Source organism: Podarcis cretensis, assembly GCF_951804945.1.
Source record: "Podarcis cretensis genome assembly, chromosome: 16".
In the NCBI taxonomy this organism is placed as follows: Eukaryota; Metazoa; Chordata; class Lepidosauria; order Squamata; family Lacertidae; genus Podarcis; species Podarcis cretensis.
In genome coordinates, this window is record NC_137186.1 from 18,931,733 (window position 1) to 18,955,534 (window position 23,802).

The 23,802-nt window shown below is 45.2% G+C and overlaps 1 protein-coding gene across 5 annotated transcripts in view; it reads right to left on the reverse strand.

The window, feature by feature from the left end:
- Positions 1 to 4,378: 4,378 nt before the first annotated feature.
- The window catches only part of IQGAP3 (IQ motif containing GTPase activating protein 3), a 42,189-nt gene continuing 22,765 nt past the window's right edge, over positions 4,379 to 23,802 (reverse strand). For 4 of the 5 annotated variants that reach the window (XM_079956341.1, XM_079956340.1, XM_079956342.1 and 1 more), the window contains 17 exons: positions 21,853 to 21,936; positions 21,533 to 21,604; positions 20,830 to 20,899; positions 19,163 to 19,371; positions 18,228 to 18,380; positions 17,041 to 17,204; positions 16,077 to 16,301; positions 15,275 to 15,415; positions 14,763 to 14,847; positions 14,003 to 14,235; positions 13,073 to 13,205; positions 11,031 to 11,133; positions 10,149 to 10,299; positions 9,681 to 9,768; positions 9,095 to 9,307; positions 7,837 to 8,003; positions 7,566 to 7,734 (listed from right to left, as the gene is read on the reverse strand). In XM_079956341.1, coding sequence (XP_079812467.1) covers positions 7,581 to 7,734; positions 7,837 to 8,003; positions 9,095 to 9,307; positions 9,681 to 9,768; positions 10,149 to 10,299; positions 11,031 to 11,133; positions 13,073 to 13,205; positions 14,003 to 14,235; positions 14,763 to 14,847; positions 15,275 to 15,415; positions 16,077 to 16,301; positions 17,041 to 17,204; positions 18,228 to 18,380; positions 19,163 to 19,371; positions 20,830 to 20,899; positions 21,533 to 21,604; positions 21,853 to 21,936 — 2,445 coding nt within the window. In that variant the 3' untranslated portion in view covers positions 7,566 to 7,580. Of the gene's footprint in view, positions 5,647 to 6,039; positions 6,149 to 6,629; positions 6,732 to 7,565; positions 7,735 to 7,836; positions 8,004 to 9,094; positions 9,308 to 9,680; positions 9,769 to 10,148; positions 10,300 to 11,030; positions 11,134 to 13,072; positions 13,206 to 14,002; positions 14,236 to 14,762; positions 14,848 to 15,274; positions 15,416 to 16,076; positions 16,302 to 17,040; positions 17,205 to 18,227; positions 18,381 to 19,162; positions 19,372 to 20,829; positions 20,900 to 21,532; positions 21,605 to 21,852; positions 21,937 to 23,802 lie in introns of those variants that run through there. The other variant, XM_079956344.1, reaches the window with a different exon arrangement.

Consider the following 23,802-nt stretch of genomic DNA (forward strand, 5'->3'; position numbering starts at 1 on the left):
TGGCCACCAACTTGGATGGCCTTAAAAGAGGGTTAGAGAAATTCACAGAGAAGGAGAAGGCTATCAATGGCTACTTGCCAGGTTGGCTATGCATTGCCTTCAGTGGATTTCCCACCTGCATCCAGTTGGCCACTGTGGGAGGCTAGACAGGCCTACCTTGTTCAGATACAACCAAAAATGATGTGGGGAAAGTGGATAGGCAAAAGATTCCACCCCTTGGACATCCAAGGAAGCAGAGTGTTGGAAGGCTCAGGACAGATAAAAGGAAGGACTTCTTCACCCAGTGCATAGATGGAACTCCTTTCCGCAGAAGGCAGTGATAGTCGCCAACATGGATGGCTTTAAAAGAGTATTGGACAAATTCATGGAGGACAGGGCTATCAGTGTTTACGGAGCCATGATGGCTATGCTTTGCCTCCATGGTCGGAAGCAGAATTATCATTGTTGTTGTAATTAAATGTGTTTATGTACCGTTTTTCATTAGAAGTGACCCTCAAAGCAGATTACATTAAAAATATATACATTTTTTTACCAATGACAGAACATAATTACAAGAGTAAACTTTCCATATTATCCATGAAATAATAAAAGCTCAAAAACCAGCACTATAGGAACATAGGGAGTTGCCATATACCAAGTCAAACCATCTAGCTCTGTATTGTATGGCTCTCTAGGATTTAAGGTAGAAGTTTCTCTCAACCCTTCCCGGAGATGTCAGGGATTGAATGTGGAACGTTCACCACTGAGCTATGGCTCTTTCCCAAACAAAACCGTAAACCAAAACAGGTTCAAGGCTCCAAAACAGACTGAATGCCAGTCACTGAGAATCGCAAGTGAGGATAGTTGTTGTTGAGCTACAATTCCTATGAAGTTCCCCATGAAGAGGGATTGGACTGTTAAGCCACTCTGGGAATTGTAGTTCTGTGAGGGGAATAGGGGCCTCCTCTCAGTACCCTTAACAAATTACTGCTCCCCAAATTTTTTTGGGGGGAGCCATGACTGTTTAAAATAGCATCATGGCACTTTATTGGTGGCCTTAGCCACGAAGAAACACCCACCCCTCTGGCACACCTTGAACTTTTGACAGCATTTCAAGGGATCCCCAAATAACACAATATTGGTGGAACACAGTTTTCATTATTTATTTTAAATAAAACTGCACTATTTCACTTGAAAATATGGATGGATTGAAACAATAAGCTCACACAAACTCGTTTCAAAACACCTGTTCATTCACCTGGCCATGTGGGTTATCTCTCTCCTCCCCAACCCCACACTCCCCCCCCCCCCCCCGCATATCCTATATTTCTGATTCCATTCCATCCCCAATCTGTCAGTTCACTTAACATACTTTATGCTCACACAGACAATTATGATAAATAATGAGACAAGATGGGGGGGGAGGGAGTCAGGCAGGGCAACCATGGAAGAGGAACACGGTTGCTAAGGGGTTGCGTGGCAACTGGGAAGTGTATGTCTCTCTTGTTTGGTGAGATGTCTCTGGATGGGATGACTGGGAGGGTGGCAAAAGGGCCACCTCAGGAGGGCAGGAAGCTGAGTTAGCAATACGATCCAATTGGTGGTTTCTAAACATGGGACCACACCACTAATTTCAGACGTTTCCAAAAGTGCAAACTGGGGAGTGGACAGTGGTCAGGAAGGTAAGAAGTGGATCGCAGCAGGAGCCATGGAAAACAACCACGGCATGTAGGAAGGAGCGTGACAGGGTACATGGTAGGGAAAAAGCAGAGCTTAGCGCAGGAGGCACATCCAATCTGCCATCTTGCAAAATCCACAGGTGGGCAACACCTTTGTTTCAGGGATGGAGAACCTGGTGTCCTCCAGCCGTTGCTGGACTGCTGCTCCCATAACTCCTGACCGCTTGCCATGCTAGCAGGAAACTGGAGTCCAAGAACATCTGGAGAACATGAGTGTGGCAAAAAACAGCACAAAATGCCAGCAGCAGAAGATTCAGTACTGCCTCTCCTCAGACAAGGAAGGGCTGGACTACAGCTCCCATAATTCCTGGCTATTGGCCAGTCTAGCTGAGGCTTATGGGAGCTGAAGTCCAACGAGGGCATCAGGTTTCCCCAACCCTGTAGCTGGGGAAGAAACTGCTTCCTAAGGATAAGTATTATTATTATTTACATTTGTGTACCACCCTTCATCTGAAGATCACAAGGCAGTTCACAACATAAAAATACAAGATAAAATAACAAAATTCATAATAAAACAAAAGCATAAGAAACCAATGACCTCCCTTATTTAAAAGGCCACAGAACATTAATCAGCCACAGAACATTAATCAGCCCAACACCTGGCTGAAGAGGAATGTTTTCACCAGGTGCCTAAAGATATGTAATGAAGGCGCCAGGTGAGCCCCATCAGCACAGCTTCAATGCATCTTTTATCATGTGCAAACAAAAGCGTTATTCATACACACACACACCAAATGTTGTTTTGAAATAGTTTGGGAACAACATATACTAGTGTGGGAATCTGCAAGGCTTCAGGTTACACCAAACTCTTGCTTTTGCCCAGCACAGAGTTCTGGGTACTTGCACTATTGTATCCCAAGAGAGCTGATGGGAGCTGTGGTCCAAAACATTTGGAAGGTGCCAGGTTGGTGAAGGTTGCATTAAGCCATCTTACCCAATTTTGTTGGCTCTTGCTGCCTGCAGCTCTCTGGGGTCTCAGGGGAGAGTAGTTCCCAGCCCTGGCTGTTCATAACCTGGGAAATTCACTATGGACAACCGCTAAGTTACAGGCAAAACCAGCCTCCCCCCAGCGGGGTGCTGGCTGGGGCTGATGGGACCTGTCATCCAGAACATCTGGAAGGCACCCAGCTGGGGGAAGGCTGGACACAGGCTGTGCCTCAAAGCTGCCTTGGGATGCAAACTTTTTTCTAAAATAGGGGTTGAAAAATCCATCACTCACCATCCTCGCCTCTTTCCCGTTTGAAGCAGGGTGCCCTTTTGACCTCCAACATCAGCTGCCGACTGGGAGAAAACGGATGCCAACCCTGCCAGCGATTACCGGTCCCCTTTGCCTCTGGTTCCCTGGATAATGATGCCACCTAGTGGAACAACCTTCTCTGCAACTCTTATTTGGAACGGGTGTTTTTCCATCTATCTCCTGTGCTTGTAATAGAGGCCACTTTTCTAAATTAGAGGTGAAACAGCCAATTTTCTGTTTTGGCATCGATGAGTTGTGTTTCAACAAAACTGTGTTCTTGCTCATAGGAAACACAGGAGTCAGACTTATACAGAGTCAGACTACTGGGTTCCTCTAGCTCAGCATTGTCTGCACTGACTGGCAGCCGCTCTCCAGGGTTTCAAGCAGGGGACATCACCAGTGGGGATTGAGCCTGGGACCTTCTGCACACAAAGCAGATGCTCTGACACGGAGCTATGGCCCTAATGGGTAGGGCTAGGCAGGTCGGGTGGCCCACAAATGGTTACAGATACTGCTTGTTTCTCTCCCTTTAAAAGGATTCGATCATTTTCTACACCAAATGACACTTTATCCCAAAGCAAATGCATTTATTTATTTAAGGCATTTATGTACCAGAACGATTAGCATATCTAAGTGGTGAATTTAGCATTAGGGGAGAAGTTGAGTGAGTTTTTAAAATGCAAATCTGCATTTCAATCAGTTAACGAAAGTGGCTTTTGTTTGGGTCCCGTCCCCCCATCTAACATCACAGGAATACAGAAGCAGTTGGAAAGCATGGGATAGAGGTGGGAGGAAAAAATGTTAATTGTCTTTAGGTGGCTATGTGAAGCAGTTAAGTCTTTGGTCTAAATTTATCTAGCTCAGTGGTTTCTCTGGGCCACATTTTCAGAATAAAAACTTGCTCATGCCACACCTATTTTTTTATTGATAAGAACAACACTGGAAAACATAACTAGGATTGTCCTCAATATCACTTGATGCTCTTGCTCTCATTTTGAAGAGATATCTATCCATATTCTTCAAATATATATATTAAATTATTATTATTATTATTATTATTATTATTATTATTATTATTAACCACTGATCTAGCTCCATCACTGACTATAATTCCCATCAGCCCCTGCCAGCACAGCTGTAGTTGCTGATGGGCTTTGTAGTCTAAATCACCTGGAATGAAGACATTTGGTGAAGGCTGAACTAAGTAACACTCAAGAGGCAGACTGAACCCTTCATATTCAGAAGGAACCTTTTCACCCTCTGGGGTAAATGCTACCAATAAATAATTGTGGTCCAAAATGGCCATGCCAGCTGGGGTCAATGGGAGTTGTCGTCAGAAGCATCTGGAGGGAACCAGGTTGACAAAGGCTGTCCCAAGCACTCATCTTTGAAACTCTATTAAGAATGAATTATGACCCACAAATTAAATACAATTCTATTTATTTATTTTCAAATCCCTTGAATTTATAACTTTTAAAAAAGCCCACTAGACTTCCACTAGTTCAGCAACTACATAAACCAAACCTAAATGCTGCTGAATGGTGGAATATATCTTAAAGCAGCAATAATGATATAACCCAGCAGCTGACAGCATTAATGCAAACTAGATATCATAATTAAACATGCCAGTCAATACTTGTATTTGCAGAGATCAGGCAGGGGCCCTTAGTTTTCATACAATAGCATTCCAAGCATTATTTTTAAAAATGCACTGATATAAATAACTTTTTTTAAAAAGCACACTGGAATTTTAAAAAAACAACAGTTGAGGGTCTTTGGCATCTCTAATGTTATGTCTATTGGAACTTATTTTCTGTTGTAGTTGCATCAAAGAAGGAAGTAACACAGACACATATGGAATCAGTAGAAATCAGAGACACAGAAAAACAAAGCAGAATAGGAGTGAAATTTTCCTGGTGTGTAAAATTTCCATCCATCACTAATTGGGGAGTGTATGGTTGACTCTTCATCAGAGACTGGCTGTTGAAGGATTGCAGAGCATGGTTTTCTCCAATCTGGTGCACTCCAGATGTTTGGGACTATTGATCCCAGCATGCACTGGCTAGGGCCGATGGGAACTGTAGACCAAAACATCTGGGGGGCATCAGGTTGAGGAAGGCTGGCACAGGGCCAGCATAAATATCCCCCTCTCCTCTCTGATAAATCCAGCTTTTGTGACTTTAAAAATACTTGCATCTAGTGACTCTACATGGGGGCCCACGTTATTATGGAAGACCCCACTGTACAAGCAAATTCCCAGCACATTGTAAACGATCCCAGAGAGAACAGTTCTAGCTTAGGCGTCTCCCTGAGATGCAAGCATTCTACATGCCAGGATTAAAAGAAAACAAAAATTTGTGCAGAGAAGCATCCAGTCCTGTCTTTCTGAAGTGGTCCAGCCCGGATGCAGGTTGACCACCCCCCCAGTGAGAATTAAACCAGAATCAGGAATTTTGAGTTGATTATCGTGGGCTTGCTTGCGGTTCAACACAAAAGCACTGTGAGCACCACTGTCTCTTTGGAACCATAGAGCCACCCTAGAAGACATTGGTGCCCATTTGACCCTCAGGCCTTCAGTTATTTCTTGAAAAACTTCTTGTTGAGGAGGAAGATCAGGAGGTTGACGTTGATTCTGGCTTTGTCAAACATTTTCATGATGGCGACACCCTCATACTGGAGCTGGAGGAGGTCCTGAGAAAGAGCAGGTATGGAGAGAGGAAAGTCAGCTGCCTTTAAGTATGGTAGCGTCTGCACTATGGAACTCCCTGCCTATTGATTCAAGGCAGGCACCTTCACTGTACTCTTTGGCTCTTGCTAAAAAATTTTTTGTTTCAGCAAGCCTACCCAGATGTTGTTGTGTGTTTTAGTCTGCTTTTTGTTTATTTGCCGATTTCAATTTTTAAAAATGTTTAACTTGCCTTGAGATTTAGAAGGTGATTAATAAATTAATTACAGTAGCAATAAAGCATACCACCTTGAGCTCCTTGGAAAAAAACATAAGAATGGAACTGCCCTCGTGGACCTAGAATGGCACACTGGCAACGCTATAATTTGGGCACAAGCACAGCTCTGCCAGCTCCTTACCTGGTAGTGGAGCTGAAACTTCTCCATGTCAACTCCCATAAATTTTGCCTTCACCTGGAACTTGCCAGCTTCACCGCAAGGGATTATTTCAAATATCACATTCCTGAGTCTGGGAAAAGAGGGAGGAGGGGGGGAAATGATGGCAATTTTAAAACCATAGGGGAGAAAGAGGGCAACTGGAGGTCAGGATCCTGGGATACTTCTTGGTACCAAGTGACAGCATGGAATGGTGGCTAGTGGTTTGGCTTTTGGCAGTGAACAAACCAAACTCAGCCACCAAATGCACTTGGGACAGGTATTCCTGTTTCCACTGACAGGTAGTGGCTCTTGTGAGGGGGGATTTCCAGAGAGGGAAGCCAGGGGTTGAACCTGTGAGACTCTGCACGCACAACACATGCTCTGCCACTGAGCTAAAGCTGGTTCGACTTTAGATGGCTTATACTAGCAGACCACACAAACAAGCTGGCAACCAATTTCAAGAACCAACACTCTGGGGAGAGGCTAAAGTTACAAAAGCCAGAGAGCATGGAGAGAGGAGCTGTAGTTTCCATTGGATGGAACTGGAGAGGGCAGGAGGCACCTGGACTTACTGGCTGGCTGGCAGGTCTTCAATCTCCAGCAAAACACCTTTCTCAAAGAGGCGGGCTGCTGTGTAATGCAAGGTTGCCTGTTTCTTGCTGTAAAAGAAAGGGCTATGAATGGTGTTTGTAGACAGAGCCTTTTTAACAACTCTAATGGTCCCTTCCGACTCTGCTCATCTACTTGCCCCCTTTACTGAACACAAGCCGAGCCAGAGGATGCCTCAGCTGTTGGTGTAGCCCAGGGCTGGCTAGTCCTTTTAGGCCAGACGGTCACCCGCACCCGTGGCCAACCCCCGGGGGGAGGTTCATGCAGGCCATCCCCCCACCCTCACACATACTCTTTCTCACATATACAGGATTATAAAATTATAAAAACCATACGATAAAAGCAGAAGTAAAAATATACAAAGAAAACTCTTTGGCAAGGATATACAGTCGGACCTTGGATCTCAAACGCCTTGGCTCCCAAACAAACAGTCGTTCGGCTTCTGAACGACTGAAACATGGAAGTGAGCGTTCTGGTTTTCGAATGATTTTCGGAAGCCGAACGTCCGACGTGGCTTCTGATTGGCTGCAGGACGCTCCTGCAGCAAATCGGAAGCCACGCCTTGGTTTTCAAATGGTATCGGGGGTTGAACGGACTCCCGGAATGCATTCTGTTAGAGAACCAAGGTACGACTGTATACAGCAGAGGGAGGGGGAAAGTAACTTCAGGCCAAGTGCCACAATTGGCCCTCCAAACAGCTCTATCCAGCCCTAAGGATTCTCTCCAGCTACACCCCCACGCCAAACTCGCCATGCTTTGAGCCCTCCCCTCAAGTGGTTTGGCCTGGCCAGAATGTATGAGTGTAGGTAGCATGAACAACTGAATTCAGATGGAAGTGAGATTTATTCATTTCATTTTATTGATTAAATTTATATTGTGCCCTTCATTAGAAGATCTTGGGGATTTTCACAGAATTAAATAAAAAATTGATGATAGAAAATGAAGGTGCCACGGACAGAGTGGTAATTACCTAAAAGCAAAATCCTTAAGGAAGCCCCATTGCAGTAATCCAACATGGAGGTTACCAGGGCATAGATACCCTTGGCCACACCACATTTTGCCAGGGACCTGATGCAAGCGGTGAACAAGCCCTGAGCTATAGCCCATACACACACACAATTTCTGGCTCAGGTGCATCAGTTACAAGCCTGAGATTAATACCAGGCTTACTTGTTTCTAGCTGCCAGGTTGTCCAGACACGTCCGGATGTACTGGTTGTAGTAGTCGACCTGCTCCTCAAAAAACATCCTCTTGGCGCTGAGGCTGTGCAGAGTCTGGCGCAGCTTAGACAGCTCCATCTTGCGCTGTTGACGGTACTTCCTCTGGTTGCGGATGTCCTATGGGCGAGAAGGGCAGGGTATGTGCAAAGGAGATTTGGCCCAGTGTAAGCTGAGACCATTGGAAGCATACGGAGCAATTATTTCTCCCCTCCTTGTTATGCTGCATTCATTTTCCTCCCAGTTCTGTTCCTTAATCTTCTTTGCTGTCCTTACTGGGGTTATTGTTATTTTATAGCTGCCTTTGATGTAGTCAGTCCATTGGCCCTTCTAGCTCAGTACTGTCTACACTGGCTGGCAGCAGCTCTCCAGGGTTTCAGGCAGGGAGTATTTCCAAGCAGTGTTAGAAACGGAGATATGAAATCTAGGAGCTAAATGGCACCTTAAGCCTAGGTTATGGGCGCTGCAATGGAGTGCTTAGGTGCGCTTTTTTAAAAACAAGAATGCAAAGCTGAAAATGAACAAACTGCAGCTGAAATCTTATGTTCACTTTTCACATGGTCTATCTGAAGACTGCAAAAAACAAAGCCATACTTCCCCTGCCTGCCCCCTAATATTCTTATGAAGGGCCCTCCTCTAGTCTTCAGAGAGTGGCTAGAAGTGGGGAGGCAGAAAAAGGTCCTCCTTTTCTTCCAGCAGTGACAAGTTTTAATCTGAAATCTTAGGCTCAGTACTGTGCCCAGAGCTCAGAAATGGCTCGTGCTAATAAAATTCCCTGTTGCAAAACGCGCCTAGAACAATGGGAATTCCGAACGCTGTTTCCAAGTCTCACTTGGACATGCTGCTGGAAATTGAACCTGGGACTTTCAGCAATAAAAGTAGATGTTTGCCTACCAAGCCAAAGCCCTTCCCCCAAAGTGGACAGTCCTGCTTTGTTGGCTAGAAAGAGATCTTATGAGCACCCTCCAGATGGTTTGGACTACAACTCCCATAAGCCACAGCATTATATGGCTGTGCCGACAGGGGCTGATGGGACTTGCAGTCCCAAACAACTTGAGGGTACCAGGTAGGTGAAGGCAGATAGATAGCTATAGATCCATCCCAGCAATAAAAAATATTTTGCCCCTTGTGATGCATGGTACATCTTCTCCATTTACTACTCATTGTCTCGTTCTTCCCTTGAGATTTCTCAGGCACAGAGCCCTGCATACCTTGGCCATCTCATTGATGATGTCCTGGTACTGGTTGGCAGAGTCCACCATGCCCAGGCTCTCAAGACGCCGCAGATTCTTGAGGACAATTCGCTGCTTCTCTGCTATTGAGAGGTGGCTGTTACTGACCAGGGTGTGGTTGCATCTCAGCTTGTCTGGGGCTTGGTCATTGCATAAGGCCCTTCTCTTCATAAGGTGGTGGTGGAGAGCTTCCTGGAGATAAAGAGAAGACTGGCTCATGCTTTTCTACTTACGCTAAAGGGAAAATATTTCACAGTAGGTGGGGAGGGAGAGTGGTGCCTTGCCGATGTCCTGCATGATGGGTTTTATTAGCTTTAAAGCTGCATCAATGGCCAATCATTACATGCTGAATTTCACTTACTAAGAGTGAGAAATGGTCTCATGATCATTCAGATAGCCTGGTAAAAAAACAGTTTTTTCTCCCCAACTGCATACACTCAGGATTTACTTGCAAGTATTTATCCATCCAGAAATTGACTTTGTTTTTAACAACTTAAAAACCTTTCGGCTGTGCCTTCCATTTTCTGCAATACACACAGGCACCTATGTTGCAGAATGGACTTACCTGATCCTCTGATGCCTTTGTCTGTAGTATCTCCACAAGAGAATCGCCTGGTTGGAACTGGATGACATCGACCAGCATCTGCTTAGTGCTTTAAAAGATAGAAGAAGATAGTGATCCAGTTTGCTTGTAATTTTCTGCCAGTTACAAAAATGATAGTGATGCACTCTGCCCTGTCTCTGACATTATTTAATATTCGAAAGGTTTCAGGTCTTTAAATGTGGGCGTATCCATTGTTTACTCATGTCACTTTCTTCGTGGTTATTATTCATTGCAATTCTAACTATTCTTCCTGTATGAGCCCAGAATGGTTATGCACCATCATACTTTTCAAGAAGGCTTTTGCTATAATTGATACACCTAAAACTACATCTTTAAGATATAGAAACATCCTCATGTTGCTGAGTCCTCAGATAGTATTCGTATCCCAAAAGCCAGGGTAGGCCTGTTACAATACAGTCATCCACCCACCTCAACAACAAGCTTTCTGTATCCTTTCCCCCCTCAATATTGGCCTCCGCCACATCAAATTTGTTGCCAAGGATGAGTGAAATTTCTGTCTTGGCGAGCTGAGTCAGAGTTTGCTCCGAAGTCCCATTGGCTCCATTTCCCACACTGTCGCCTGCAGATAATAAAACAAACATCAATAATATAAAATAAGAAAAATTAGAAGCACCACCAGCTATCTCAGCTTCAGATTAAACCTCGGCATCTCCAAAACAATTCATAGCAATATAATCTAACTCTTTCCTTCTCGTCTTTTTTTGCTGCCAGTGCAAAAAAGAGCCACTTTTTGTATCACGAAGCCACTCGTGTCACTCAAAAGAAATTTGATTGTTTCTACCAAGGCATTCCTGCTTCAGTTTGTCAGCAAAGGTTTCAGAAATCTCTCTTGGATTCCCATATAAAGGACAGATCAACAGACAGTGAATAGCATATCCACCTGATATTGGCCACAAATACTGCGAAAAAGAAATATTTTTACAAATGAATAGACAGGGGCCTCAATGTTCAGCAAGGGTTGTGGGAAAGCCTGCAGAGGATTGAACTATACTTTATTCTGTTACTTCTCTACCCAGTCCTTATCAGTGATCTCTCCCCCTCCTATCACCCGGACTGTGCAAGTAGCACTTCTATTGCCAATACCCCCACATTCTTAGGAGTGTTAACTGGGTTATCATTCTGGCAACATGCATCTGATGAAGTGGTCTATGATTCATGGAAGTTTATGTCACAATAGATGTCTTTAAGGTGCCACAAGTCACTCTCGTCGCTTTTCCTGCAAGAGAGACTAGCACAACTATCCCTCTGGAAAATGAAATTTGTCAAGTTGAAATTTGTGCTGTGCTTTACCCATTAGAGACTGGATGGTTGGCAAGCCTCCAAGGTCTTCTAGAAGTTCGTGTAGAGGGTCTCGAGGATCAGGAGCCACGGAACGCTGATGCTCCAGTAGCAACTATCAAATTACCAAAGGCAGAGAGATGGGGAGATAAAAAAGGCCATAAATGCACTGCTTGTTTATTTATGTGCATAAATATCTTAGGCTGCTTTTCTGCCAAAAAGGCATTCAAAGAAACGTACAAGGACACCAGAATAAAATAAATGCATCAGAATGCTGAAAGCACCAATCAACCAATATAAATATAAAATGCTATTTTAAAAACAGATGTAAAAATCCAGTTTAAAAAGAGAACAGGAGTTAGAACAAAAATGGAACTGGGGAAGTGAAAGAAAAAATTAATCAAGAAGAATAAGGTAGCCAACTGAACTCATTGCCACAAGAGGGTGCTATAACAGCAAATACAAAAGCATCAATGGCACAGTTAATTACTAATATCCACAGAAAATGATAGCTTAGTGTGAACAAGTAAACCTGAAGGTTCCCAGAGTGAAGACCACAGCCACCTCATTATTCCCCCAGTGCTATTGCTACTGGACTACCAGGCACTAAACCACAGTTTGGTTTAAGGTAATATCTGAACCCAGGATCATGGTTTATGAGTGGCAAGTCAAGAACAATAAAATTGTGGCTCAATCAGGTAGTGCAGTAGCATCAGAACCAGGCAGGAGCACTGTTGCTTTACTCCAGAAACCCACAGGTTTGAATGTTCCTTCTAAAGTTCCAGCCCTTCTCAACCTTGGGTCCCCAGATGTTTTTGGCCTACAACTCCCATCATCCCTGACCACTGGTCCTGTGAGCTAGGGATCATGGGAGTTGTAGGCCAAAAACATCTGGGGACCCAAGTTGAGAACCAATGTTTGGCTTAGTGTTTTCTGTGAACCATTTGTTAATAACTTCATTGTGCATAGTTTGGATCAGTGGTTCCCAAAGTGAGTGGTACCACCCACACACATCCCACCCATAAACCATCTTGTGGAAGGCCTACAAAAAGACAAAGACAGAGAGAGAGAGAGTGCGCGCCCTGGCATAAAACAGACCTTTGGCCAGGAAATTATAGTAATTTAGAAAAGATACACTCAAGTTTCTTGAGACGTATTCTGGGGCTGAGTTCAATCAAGTATGAGACGATGTGTGCAGAACTAGGTATACACATGATGGAATATTGGGTAGCGCCTATCACTAGAAAGTACTGGTTGCATTGCCATTTCTGTTGCCAGCGTTCAAGTCTGCTTTCTGACTTATTTAAGGACTCTTATAAACCCAGATGGTTCCAATTCTTACATAGCAAAATCAGATCTATTGGCATTGACTTGGAACTCTAGTATAATTCAAGTGAGCAATATATTTATCGTAATATTCAAATCAGATTAAGGGACACTGAAAAACAAAACATCCAGTCAGCAGTAAAAAGAATTTGCTTCCCCAAGTTTTATCATTTAAATCCAACAGATAACAAGGCCACTTATATTTCAAAAATAATAATTCCAGTCCAATGCAGGACCTTTATGTTCACCCAACAGAACATTTCTCCCTCAACTTTTGTCAAGGGCAAATATTGAAACATCCCCAGAATTGATAGACATTGCAGATGTGTTTTGAATGTGCCGGACACAGTAGAACATATCCTTTTCTACTGTCCATTGTGCAACCAGCTAAGCAAGCATGTACAATATCCCCCTTTTTGGGTGGTCTAGCATCACGGCACAATGAAAATATCAGATTCTATGTGTCTGACATTAAAGCGGAAGTAACTGCAAGGGTGACTCTATCAATAGATAGAGTGGTGAATGGCACTATTTAGCAGGAAGAAACTCCATAAAAATCCTCGTTATTACCTATTTTTACATGTCTGTTTATTTGTATATCTTTTTTAAAAAATTATATATGGATGTTTTATGATGGCCTATATTTGTAATGCCTAATAAAGGTTTGATGAAGTAAGTAAGTAAGTAAGTAAGGAAGTAAGGAAGTAAGTTTAATTTCACCCCCTCACCTTATGTGTGTTAATTAGCTCCCCAACTGTTATGTAGACCACTGGCTTTGTGATGGCCACCATCTCTGAATACTTGTCGACATTAAACCTCTCTTCTGGTTCAGGGACAGAACAGGCAGCACTGATGAATCTTCTAGAAGGTGCAGAATGAAAAACCAAATCAAGCCATGAAGGGTGTCCCCTTCTCTACACACTCATGCTCAAGTCGGGTCGTTTACTTCAAGGCTAGGATATTTGGAGGCCTGACACTCTCCATGATGCCTTTAATTCAATGCAGTCATGCATAAAAGTCCATACATTTGATTCTTTACTAGTCTGACGTAACATATCAGTGGCTTAAGGTAAAGGTGGGAACACTTGAGACTTGCAGGATCTACTCTTTTTCTCATCAATCAATCAACCAACAAAACAAAACAAAACAAAACAAAACCACGCAGCAGAGCAGCACAGGGATCAGGTGCAGTGTAACTGACTGATACTCCCATTTTACAGATGGAAACATAAAGGCCAAGAGAGAAAAAATTAGTACAAAGCTAGCCAGTGAAGCTTTTGTATGTTCAATTTTAACTTCCAAATATCTTAAGGAAATTGATTAATAAGAACATAGGAAGCTGCCTTACATTGAGTCAGACCACTGGGTCCATCTAGCTGAATATTGTCTGCAATGACTGGCAGCAGCTCTCCAAGGTTTCAGGCAGGAGTCTCTCTCAGGCCGACCACTGGGGGCTGAATCTGGGACCCCACTCCACACACCTACAACTCTCTATCCTCCTTCCAGCCAAGCAAGAGTTCAAGTTCAAGAGCACATTCTAGTCAGGCAAAAGCACCCAAGGAGGGTGTGGAACAAGGCCTGTGAGAGCCCCAAGGGCCAAGCAGAGAGGCGCCCATTGTTTCCAGGCCTCATTCCACTTAGTAGTTCTTCAAACCAACCTGAATTTAAGGTGGGTTTCCTCTAGGTACTGGTTCACCACCCGCAAGTGGCTGTTTTCCCCTTCAAAGAGTTGGTTGGCAGCGGCATGCTGCAAGACCTTCGCAATGGAGCCCAGGTTGCGCCTGTGGTCGGGGTGGAGAGCTACCCCAGCTGAGACGTCAACAATATCAAAGCCATCAGGGGCCACCACAGCCGGGTTCATGAAACGGTAGTAGAGCAGGTTCCCAACCACCTAGGAGAGGGGTTGGCCGACTGTGTTAAATATTTGCAACTGAGCAGGGCCGCCTTCGTTAGAGCCCAACATTTTAAAGCTTCCATCCCAAGCAGAATTAAAAAAACTGATAATATTTGTTTAACGTATTATACCATGGCATGGGGAGGCCATTTCTTTCTGCCAAAATGCCAGGATTACATCGGAACATCTTCTTTCTCTCAGCCTCTTTGTCAAGTCCCCGATTCCCGCCATTTCTCCTTGCGCTTCTCAATTTCCCTCTGGTTATTTTTAAAGGAATGATTAAAAACAGGACAACAGGCAGTACTCATAATGTAGTATTATAAATCTTAGACCCAAGTCCTGCCTTCGAGAAGCCGAGGGCCAGAAGAATATAAAATGGCTAGTGTGGCAGCCATCTTAAAGTCACTTCCTGGCACGGCTGCAGCAAGTGTTTGGCCCACACTAAAGTGCCCCAGAAACTGCAACTTGAACTCTTGTCCCGCTGATTACGGCCATCCATCCCTCAAGGCCATAAACATGCCCACCTTGTAGATCTCATCCTCTGTAGAATTCGGAAACTTCTCTCGTAAAGACGTCTTCAAGACTTTGGCAATGTAGCGCATCCCATAACTAGAGGGGAGGGCAGAGGGAGAACAAAGTGCCCATTATAGTGAAAACCGTAGCTCATATTCCAATATACCATCATTTTCATAGGGATACAAGACCCTGATTTATCTCCTCAGTACTTCTTCTGCACCTGGGGAGCTCAGATAAATTCTATGCTTTAAAGACAAATTCTAGCACTAGGTTTACAGAAAGCATAGGCATGGGGTGGGGTGGGGGGTTGTGAGGAGCGGAGAAGGGAGGAGAATCCCTGCAAGGTGAGGGGTGTAAGGCTGGTGGCTTGTATGACGCAGAAACTCAAGGAAGGGAAGCAGCGTAAGGTGGCTGGATTTCTAAGACGGGATGGAAAGCTGGGCGGCCATCTTGTTTTTCCCTGTGATGACCGAGCAAAGTGAATCATAAAAACACACACGAAACAACAATAAATTCATACGGAATTTGGTCCACAGAAGATGTAATGGCCGAGAGGAACTTGTCCGTCACCGCCAGGAGATTGCGGATGGAAATGTCCAACCTCCTCTGCACCTCAGGGTGACCCAGGGCTTGCTCAGGGCTGACATCGTACGGGAGATTGCTGTGGAAACACACAAATGCATTCCAGGCCTCATCCAAAACCAACCAACCAACAACAACAAGAAAGACATGAGTTGAAATGCCCCTTTTTTCAGGGTGGCAGATTAGACGTGGGAGTGCAAATCCCACACTAGGCCACAAAGTTCACCAGGGGACCTTGTAATTATTGTAACCCACCCTCAATTCAACCACTTCCTTCCTCTGACCTCCCCCTCAGCCCAGGGAGGATAAGGAGAGAACCCCTCAACCCCTCCTTCCCAAAACATCATTTGACTTCTGCAGGAAGATTTTCTTTATTTATTTAGAAAGTTCATACACCTTTTAATCCAGGAGCTCTCTAAAGCGATGTAAACAATAAAATTATGGATAAAAATGAAGTTAAAATCCACAAAGCCTACTGAAAAACAAATATACATAAAGGATAACACAAATAAGAATCAGTCACACTTCAAAAACAAATTATATGCCTAGGCAGGCTTCTGGAATAAAACAGTTTTCGGCCTGCGGAACGCCTATGTTTGAAGAAGTTTTAAGTTAGATCACGCCATATTATGCTTCTGTCAATATTTACCTGTTTGTGAAGAGTCACATAGATCAATGTTTTCTTTTTTAATGAAGCGGAATTAAAAGATACAAAAACACATACAGACGTTCCTCCTGACCTTTTCTGCCCACTCTGAGACTCCATCTGGTTGATCCACCCTCTGTAGATTTCCACAGGGCTGGTACGGATGCTCAGGGTCTTGTTTTGCAGGACCTCTTGCACGGGGCCCTCCAAGATCTGGCGCAAGGCATTCTGCCCACGGGCGTTGCGGTAGAAGCTCACCACCAGGCGGATAACCGTCGGATTCCCCGTGAGGATGTCACGGATCTGATCGACTTTCGACCTGCAAGAATGCAGCGTGATAGGAGCAGTTGAGCTGCAATGCAACATGAGCACAGTACTCAAAGCACAAGCTTTTTCTGTGGTGGCTCCCTGTTTGTGGAATGCTCTCCCCAGGGAGTTTGGGCTGGGTCCTTCATTATACACCTTTAAGCACCAGGAGAAAACGTTCCTCTTTGGCCGATTGACGTCCGATGCCCTTTTTACACCTGGAAAAAAGGTCTACTTTTGGAGCTAGTAAGAGAAACAAATTAGTCCCCCTCTCTATATTTCTGCATACCAGTGATCTGGGTGGGTTCTCAGGTTCCACCAGAGCAGTGACTCACTCGGAGACACACCAGGGAGCCTCCACAAAGGACAGGTCATTCTACTGCATATTTATTTAGAGCAAGAATAAACCAAATCAGGCCACTGCAAATGATGTGGCAGAGTGACAAGCCACTCGGAAATAACCAGTTAGAAGACAAAACCAGCACCTCATACAGAGTCCTCTTCATCATCGCTAGTTAAAAAGGGATGAGGTGATAGGATAAGACCCTTCTCTGCTTGGGATGCCAGAGAGCCACTGCCAGTGAGGGAAGGGAATACTGGGACTAGATGGATCTGTGGTCTGACTCAGTTCCTAGGAAAGGGAGGCTGACATCTTTACTAAGGCGAGAATGCTGTCAGCAACCAGGACAAGGAAGGCAGAAGCCTTAAGGGGAGAAGGGAGAAAACGTAGGATCAAGAAACAGGATACTCACTCAATCTCCTCTTGCAAGGCGCTCCTGAAGAGCTGGAGCAGGAGGTAGGCCTCTCTGGCGTTGGAGGCGTAATTGTACAGGGTGAAGACCACAGACTCCATGAACTTTGTGGACTTGTTCTGCGGCATCTGCATGATCAGCCGAGCCAAATAAACTGGGTGGGTCTGGGAGGAGAGAGATTTTCATAGGCAAAAATCTTTCAGCCTTATTGCCTCTGACTGTGGAAGCTGATTGTGGCTAGTAGCCATAGAGAGCCTTCCCCTGCATAAATTTGCTCAGTCCTTTTTGAAAGACTTGTAGGCTGATGAGCCATTGGTGCCTCCTGCAGAAGGGAGTTCCATAGTTTAACTATGAAGAAATGTTTGGTGTCATGTAATGGAGAAGGGCTTTTCTCTACCCCTCAGTTTGGCAGTAGGGATCAAAATGTTGTCCCATGCAGGGCAAACACGTACAGAATAAGTGAGGGTGAGACTTTAAAGCTCGAAACGATGTCCAAGGAAAACCAACCCTGCTGGGTAGTGCTGCCGCTACCCCCTGCAGTCATTCAAATCCTGAGTCAAGGACACGATGGCTCTGGTGCTTGTGAATCCCAAGGATGCCCAGAAACAAGCCTAACAGTTCACTCCTTGTTGTTGGAGCCCCAAGCCCACAAATGGCTCAGCAGCAGATAACCAAGCAACGAGGTACCTGATTCAGGGCCAAAGCTCCCTTTTAACATGCTGCACAAGGAAATAAATGCAAATATTTTATTAAGGAGGCTGAAAAACAAAAACAAGAACCTTTTTATCACAAAAAAGACAGTGAAGAAAGGCTAACAGTGTAAAGACAGCTTTGGGAATTTGAGTACAGTACGATCGCATCTTATGCGGGGTTTCAGTTCCAAGGGTTCTGTGTATATGCGCAAAAACACCACCCCCATGTGAGCATCCCGGGGCTTCTGGAGCTGGTGTGCAAGCAAGGCAGAGAGTGTAAAAGCTCTCTTTGCCCCTGGTTGAACTTCCACAAGTTAAATGGGCATATGATGCGATCGCCCTTTGCAGACCTAAACTAGCTTGCCACACAGACCCCAATTGCTTTTGAGGTTGCTGGTTTTTTTATTATCACCTGGTACATAAATTTTATGAAATAAAAAGAACGGACAATACTATTTTTTGCCTTGGGTATTGCATAGGAAGTCACCAGCTGACCTGCAGTTGGTAGAAGAGGTGCTGATATGCCTCCAGGATCTTCCGCTTCTCCCTGCTGAGGGTCTTCAGCCCTTGCTCTTTGCTCCGGCCCATCAGATCAGAGAGTTGCTCCTTGTTCTTCTTCGTCAGCTTCTTGCAGTGAGAGACCACCTCCTGCCAAGGGGAAGAGTTGACGACTGATAGACACACACAAAAAGCATTCCCCCCTTGTTTGCAGAGCACCGACAACAAACGAACTCGCCTCTTACTGAGCTCAAAGCTACATCCCCCTGGATGGCAGAGAAATCAGGCTGCAAACAGGTTGGTCAGCAAGATCATGGATTAAATGGCAACAGCTTCTTTGAGAGAGAAAAAGAATCAGAAGAGGCTGTACTATTAGCAGGACCTTAACTGGTCCACAGCACAAATTGTCTGCCTGGAAACTAAACTGGCCACAGCAGAAGTGATATGTGGTTTCTCTAACATGGACTTTGCCAACCTGGTGCCCTCCAAAACACCTGGAGGGCACCAGACTGGCAAAGGCTACTCTAGAGCATGCCCTTGGAGGTCACAAAAGCCACCCCCCAACAGAAAAGCAAGGGGCAGAAGGACTGAGCAAAGGAGGAAGCCTGGCATTGGAGGAGCCCAGATGGCCCTTTAAGAGGTGGGTGGGTAGTGATGCTGCTTCTGGATGGGTGCCTAGCTTGGTTCCCACCCTTGGTGGCCACTTGCCATTTTAGTTCACCCTAAATAAAATGTCACACCCCAAAGATCTAAAATGCCACCTGGAGCCCCAGTGAGGTGGGGGATAAATGGTGTGGCTGCCACTGCTCTGGCAGTGGTGGCTGCATGAATAAAGGAAGGGGCAGCCACATTGGGGTGGGGCCCACTGGAGGCACCGTGCCAAGGGCCCCTGACAATTGGCACCAGCCCTGGATCTGCTGCTCCCTTCTGACCTGGAGGGTGATCCTGTTCTTGACCAGCAATCCAATCTTGATATCCATGAGGTTGAGGTCGCTCTCCAGCTGCTGGTTGAAGCGGATTCCCCTCACCACAGTCTCCTGGAGATCCAGCAGCTCCAGTTCCTCCCAGTAGTCCCGCTGGCTGCGTTCTAGCAGGTGGGCAAAACGCCGGACGATGCTGAGAGGTGGCTTCCCACTGTGTACTAGCAGGAGAGAGAGAGAAAGAGGCTGGTCGGTTTCAGAGTAAGACTTCTTGTCCAAGTACATCACATGAAAGCAGGTTCCCCACATCCTTGGTAAGACACTTAGCTATGTACAAAAAGCCTGGAAGATGGGTTAGAATAACAACAAAAATACTGAAATGTGAAGCTTCCTTAGATCCAATACTGAAGCCGCTGAACTACACACACTGTTAATCTGCTGAGCCAAACCAACATCAACACACACCAAATCCTGGCCAATTGAATAATATTTATTTGATCTTAGTCAAGGCTCAGTATGGACTTCCAAGGTTGTTTAGGAGCCAGGGAGAGGTTTGCTTGAAAATAATAAGAATAATAACAGTAATAAATAACAAGATTGATATACTATTTATAAGAAATCTCAAGCAGTTTACACGAAGCTGTATGAAATAGTCATTGAAAAATAGTTATATAAATAGTAAGTTATGAAGGTAAATATTTAAAAGTATCAATAGATTTTAAAAACAAATGCCAAGAATAATATAACACGTCTGGGTAAGTAGAGAGTTTTGAAGCCATAGATAAAGACTCCAACCTTTGGAGCAGAATCCTGCCAATTTCGAATTTTATAGTTATTACCTAAATGCAGACACACTGGCCAAGCCTGTGCTAAGTCCACCCATCTGCCAAAGGCCTGGTGTCACCATGAAGTCAGGGGACCCAACAAGCCCTGCTTTGTGCTGGGGTCAGCTGTACTACGTAGTTCCCAGTGGGTTAACTCTGTAGTTAAACCAGTCTCAACGGAGCTTGCTGTAAGCTGACTGGTGCTGACAGGAAGCCCCTGCAGAATCTTTTGAATAGCAAAGGAGCATTTTTCCTTTGCATTTCTTAAATTCAAGCTGAAGGTTCAAAGGAGGAATTCATTTGCATCAAAAGGTTGATGCTTTTTTAATTCAAAAGAGGAATTAGGAGCAAACTTCTTCCGCTTTCCCATGCCTGAAATGTACCATCCGGTATGGGACAGGTGGGCACAATTGGCCCCAAACAGCTTGATGGAGCTAACTAGGGCTTTGAGTCCAAAGTTCACCCCACTCCCGGTCCAAACCCTGCTCAGCAGTTTTGCTATGGTTTGTTTGCTGCCAATAAACCATTACCTGAAGCCATAGTTTCTTGTTCTCTTACACACCTTGGTTTGCTTTAACTATGGCTTGGTATTACATGTGTACTCAGTACAGCTATGGTTTTGTTTGGCTGCCCCACCTCAGATGTTCACCAAGCTACAAAGGCACAAGGCAAGGCAAGAGTAGCTGCTGAATAAGCCAAACCTTGGGGAAGGGGGAAAACCAAGCCATGGTACGTTCAATGGTCTGTTTGACAACTTGTGGCTAACTCATGGTTTGTTAAACAAACCTCGGCTTAGTGTTACATGCCAATCAAGCCAGTCTGCAAACTCAGGTTGCATGAAACCCAGGTACTTACCCAACATCCTGTAATCTTCTCGTGCCTTGTTAGCTCGTACAAATGCCTGGATTTTGATTACGGCCTTGACCTGTCGAGGGATGTCAAAAGAGGGAAAGTGGTTGGAATGCGGGAGCAGGGAAGGGGTACGAAAACATCCTGGTGGCAAACAGCAGTTGCAAAATCACAGTGGGTATATTTATTATTTATTTAATGCATTTAGGTCCCAACTTTTTCTCAAGTGGGGATTCAAGGCAGCTTTCAGCATTTAAAAACATTATTATAAAATACTCATCTAGCATCTTTGTTATGCACTTGTGGTGCCGGGTGAAAACATTCTTCTTCAACCAGGCCTTGGGCTGATGAATATTCCAAGGCCTTTTAAATGTGTTTGTGGGAGGAGGGATTATTGGTTTCGTTCTTGTTTTTAATGATGTATTTTGTGGCTTTATTCTGTATTTTTATGCTGTGAACCGCCCTGAGATCTTTGGATGAAGGGCAGTATACAAAATTTTAATAATAATAAAACAACAACAACAACAACAACAACAACAACAACAACAACAACAACAACAACAACAACTATAATAACCACTATACCACCACTGACTATCTTGGAGCACCTGGCTGACTATGGCTAAAAATGGGTTTGGTGTGACCCAGCAAGGCAATTTTACAGTGCTGTTGTGCACAGGTGTGTGTGGGGGGAACACAACCTACTCACATTCTTCCTGAAGTAGGCCAACCTCTGTCGATATCGTCTGCGTATTCGCCACATCCGTACCCAGGCTTGAATCTGAACACAGCAGCAGGAACAGCACAGGTGTGAGAAGACCATTTCTGGATGACGAGTCAAAGAAAAAGAAAGGCAACACCCTCCCTCCCCAAAGTATCTCTCCCCTTAACCTGATTTATTTTGTTAACAAATAAACATGGACAGGCATGCAACTGATCTGGTGGTTTATCGTTTGTTTCATGGCCCATAAAATACTGGTGCTGGTGACAGCGAAAGGTGGGCTTTAAAGATAGGAATAAAATAAATACCTTGATGACAGCACCTGTGTTCTTCTGGAAATGCCGCAGCCTTTCCAGGTAACGCCTCCGTTGCTGGTACCCACGCCAGTAAGCCTGTGAGGAGACAGCATGGGAACTGGTTTGTGGCTGAAAAAGGCCCGGGATACAAATCTGGTCCCAGCCACTGCATGATGGCCTTAAGTCAAATTTGCTGCTCTAGCCCAATGCTACCTCCTTTAAGGGGCAGCAGGCTCTGGGGGCTTCCCCCAGCCCAGGAACCCAAACCCAGGATCCAAAGTGCCCCACCCCTGAGCTGCAGCTCTTCCCAGCTGTGATATTGCCAAGGAGTGTGGTGGAGTCTCCTTCTTTGGAGGTCTTTAAGCAGAGGCTTGACAACCATATGTCAGGAGTGCTCTGATGGTGTTTCCTGCTTGGCAGGGGGTTGGACTCGATGGCTCTTGTGGTCTCTTCCAACTCTATGATTCTATGATTTTGGAGCATCTAACCTAAGGACCCACTCCACAAAGAGCAGATTCCTCCACCTCTGGGCTGGCAGCATCCCCCATAATACCCAGGATTTATGCACCTGTTAAGAATGCTCAAAGGTGCTTCACGTAAATGTCACAACAAGACACTGTACAGGGGCAAACTTTTTCTGGTCTGAATGCCACCTGCAACCTGGTGGCTGCAGGTCATCTGCAGGTGTGGCCAACAGCAAGTGTGGCCACTCCACACTCTCCTCATACCCATAGGACAGTCTCCCCCCCCCCCCCGTTGATCTGTGCAGATCCACTGAGGAGGGGGGCGGCGGTTCCAAGATGGCAACGGCTTAGTAAGGAGGCTTCGGAGCACCGCAGATTGCAGGACTGTAATTAGCGTCAATTGCTACCCAGGGAAGTAAATTTCCCTTTTTTTCCACTTTTCTACTTTTAAACTTACCAACCTACTGAGAGTCTATCAGCACCTTCTTATCTATGCTATGAGAAACACCTTGGGCAAGTTCTGCGAAATATCCTGGGCAGGCCGCCAGCCGCTAGCTATTAACCGCCAGCTCCCTTTTATACTTTGCTCCTGGAATTCCTGGCAGTCACCACACAGAGAAACTCTTAAATTGAACAAACTGAGGAGAGGACCTAATTGCCCCCCTCCCCAAGCAACAGATGAATGCCCACTTCCCCGGTCGTCAGACCAATCTTGCATCACTTTGCCCTCGTCTAATTTTCCTTTTGGCCCACCCAAACTAGTGGGGGTATTGAGGAAGCAAATTTTGCTCAGAGATCCAGAGAAGGCCCCCAGACTGAAGGTCAGCCACCCTTGTGCCTGTCAGTTAATTCCCATGTTCCTGAGTCAGACTTCTTGCCCATAGAGCCCAGTAATTGGCTGTGCTGACTGACAAAGACTCTCCAGTGCAGAGGAGGGCCTTCACAACCCCTCCAACCTGAACCTTTAAATAATAACAATATTGATAAGCACTAGAAATTGATCCCAGGGCATTCTGCATGCCAAGCAGGTGCTCTGCTCCTGAGCCTTATCATTGCCCCCACAGCACAGGTGTGAACTCAAGGCAGAGATGAGATTCAAAGGTGGGGTTTCTAATTATTTGCTACACCCACATCAGCTGCCTCATAACAGGGGAAGAACAACTTTAAAGTATGATGTATGCCTGCAGCAAGAATTTCTTTGGTCAGGGAATGGAAGACATGATGGGGCTTCAACCTCCCTGTAATGGGGTATGGGGTTGCTTGTGCGTAAAGCGCAAACTGCTCCGAGCTGAGTAGTTTGGACAAAACTTTCCCCCCAGGCTTGACAGTCAGTACACCATGACTGTCTCAATCACTGGAAGAATCCGTCAGTGGGCGTTTCCTGAATTTCTTCCAACATAAGAGTTCTTTCACACCCAATCGTCGTCTCCCTTCTCTGCGCGAAAGCTGTCTGCGCAGAGTGGGCGTCCCCAGAGGAGGTCCTGTGCTCTCCCCTCTG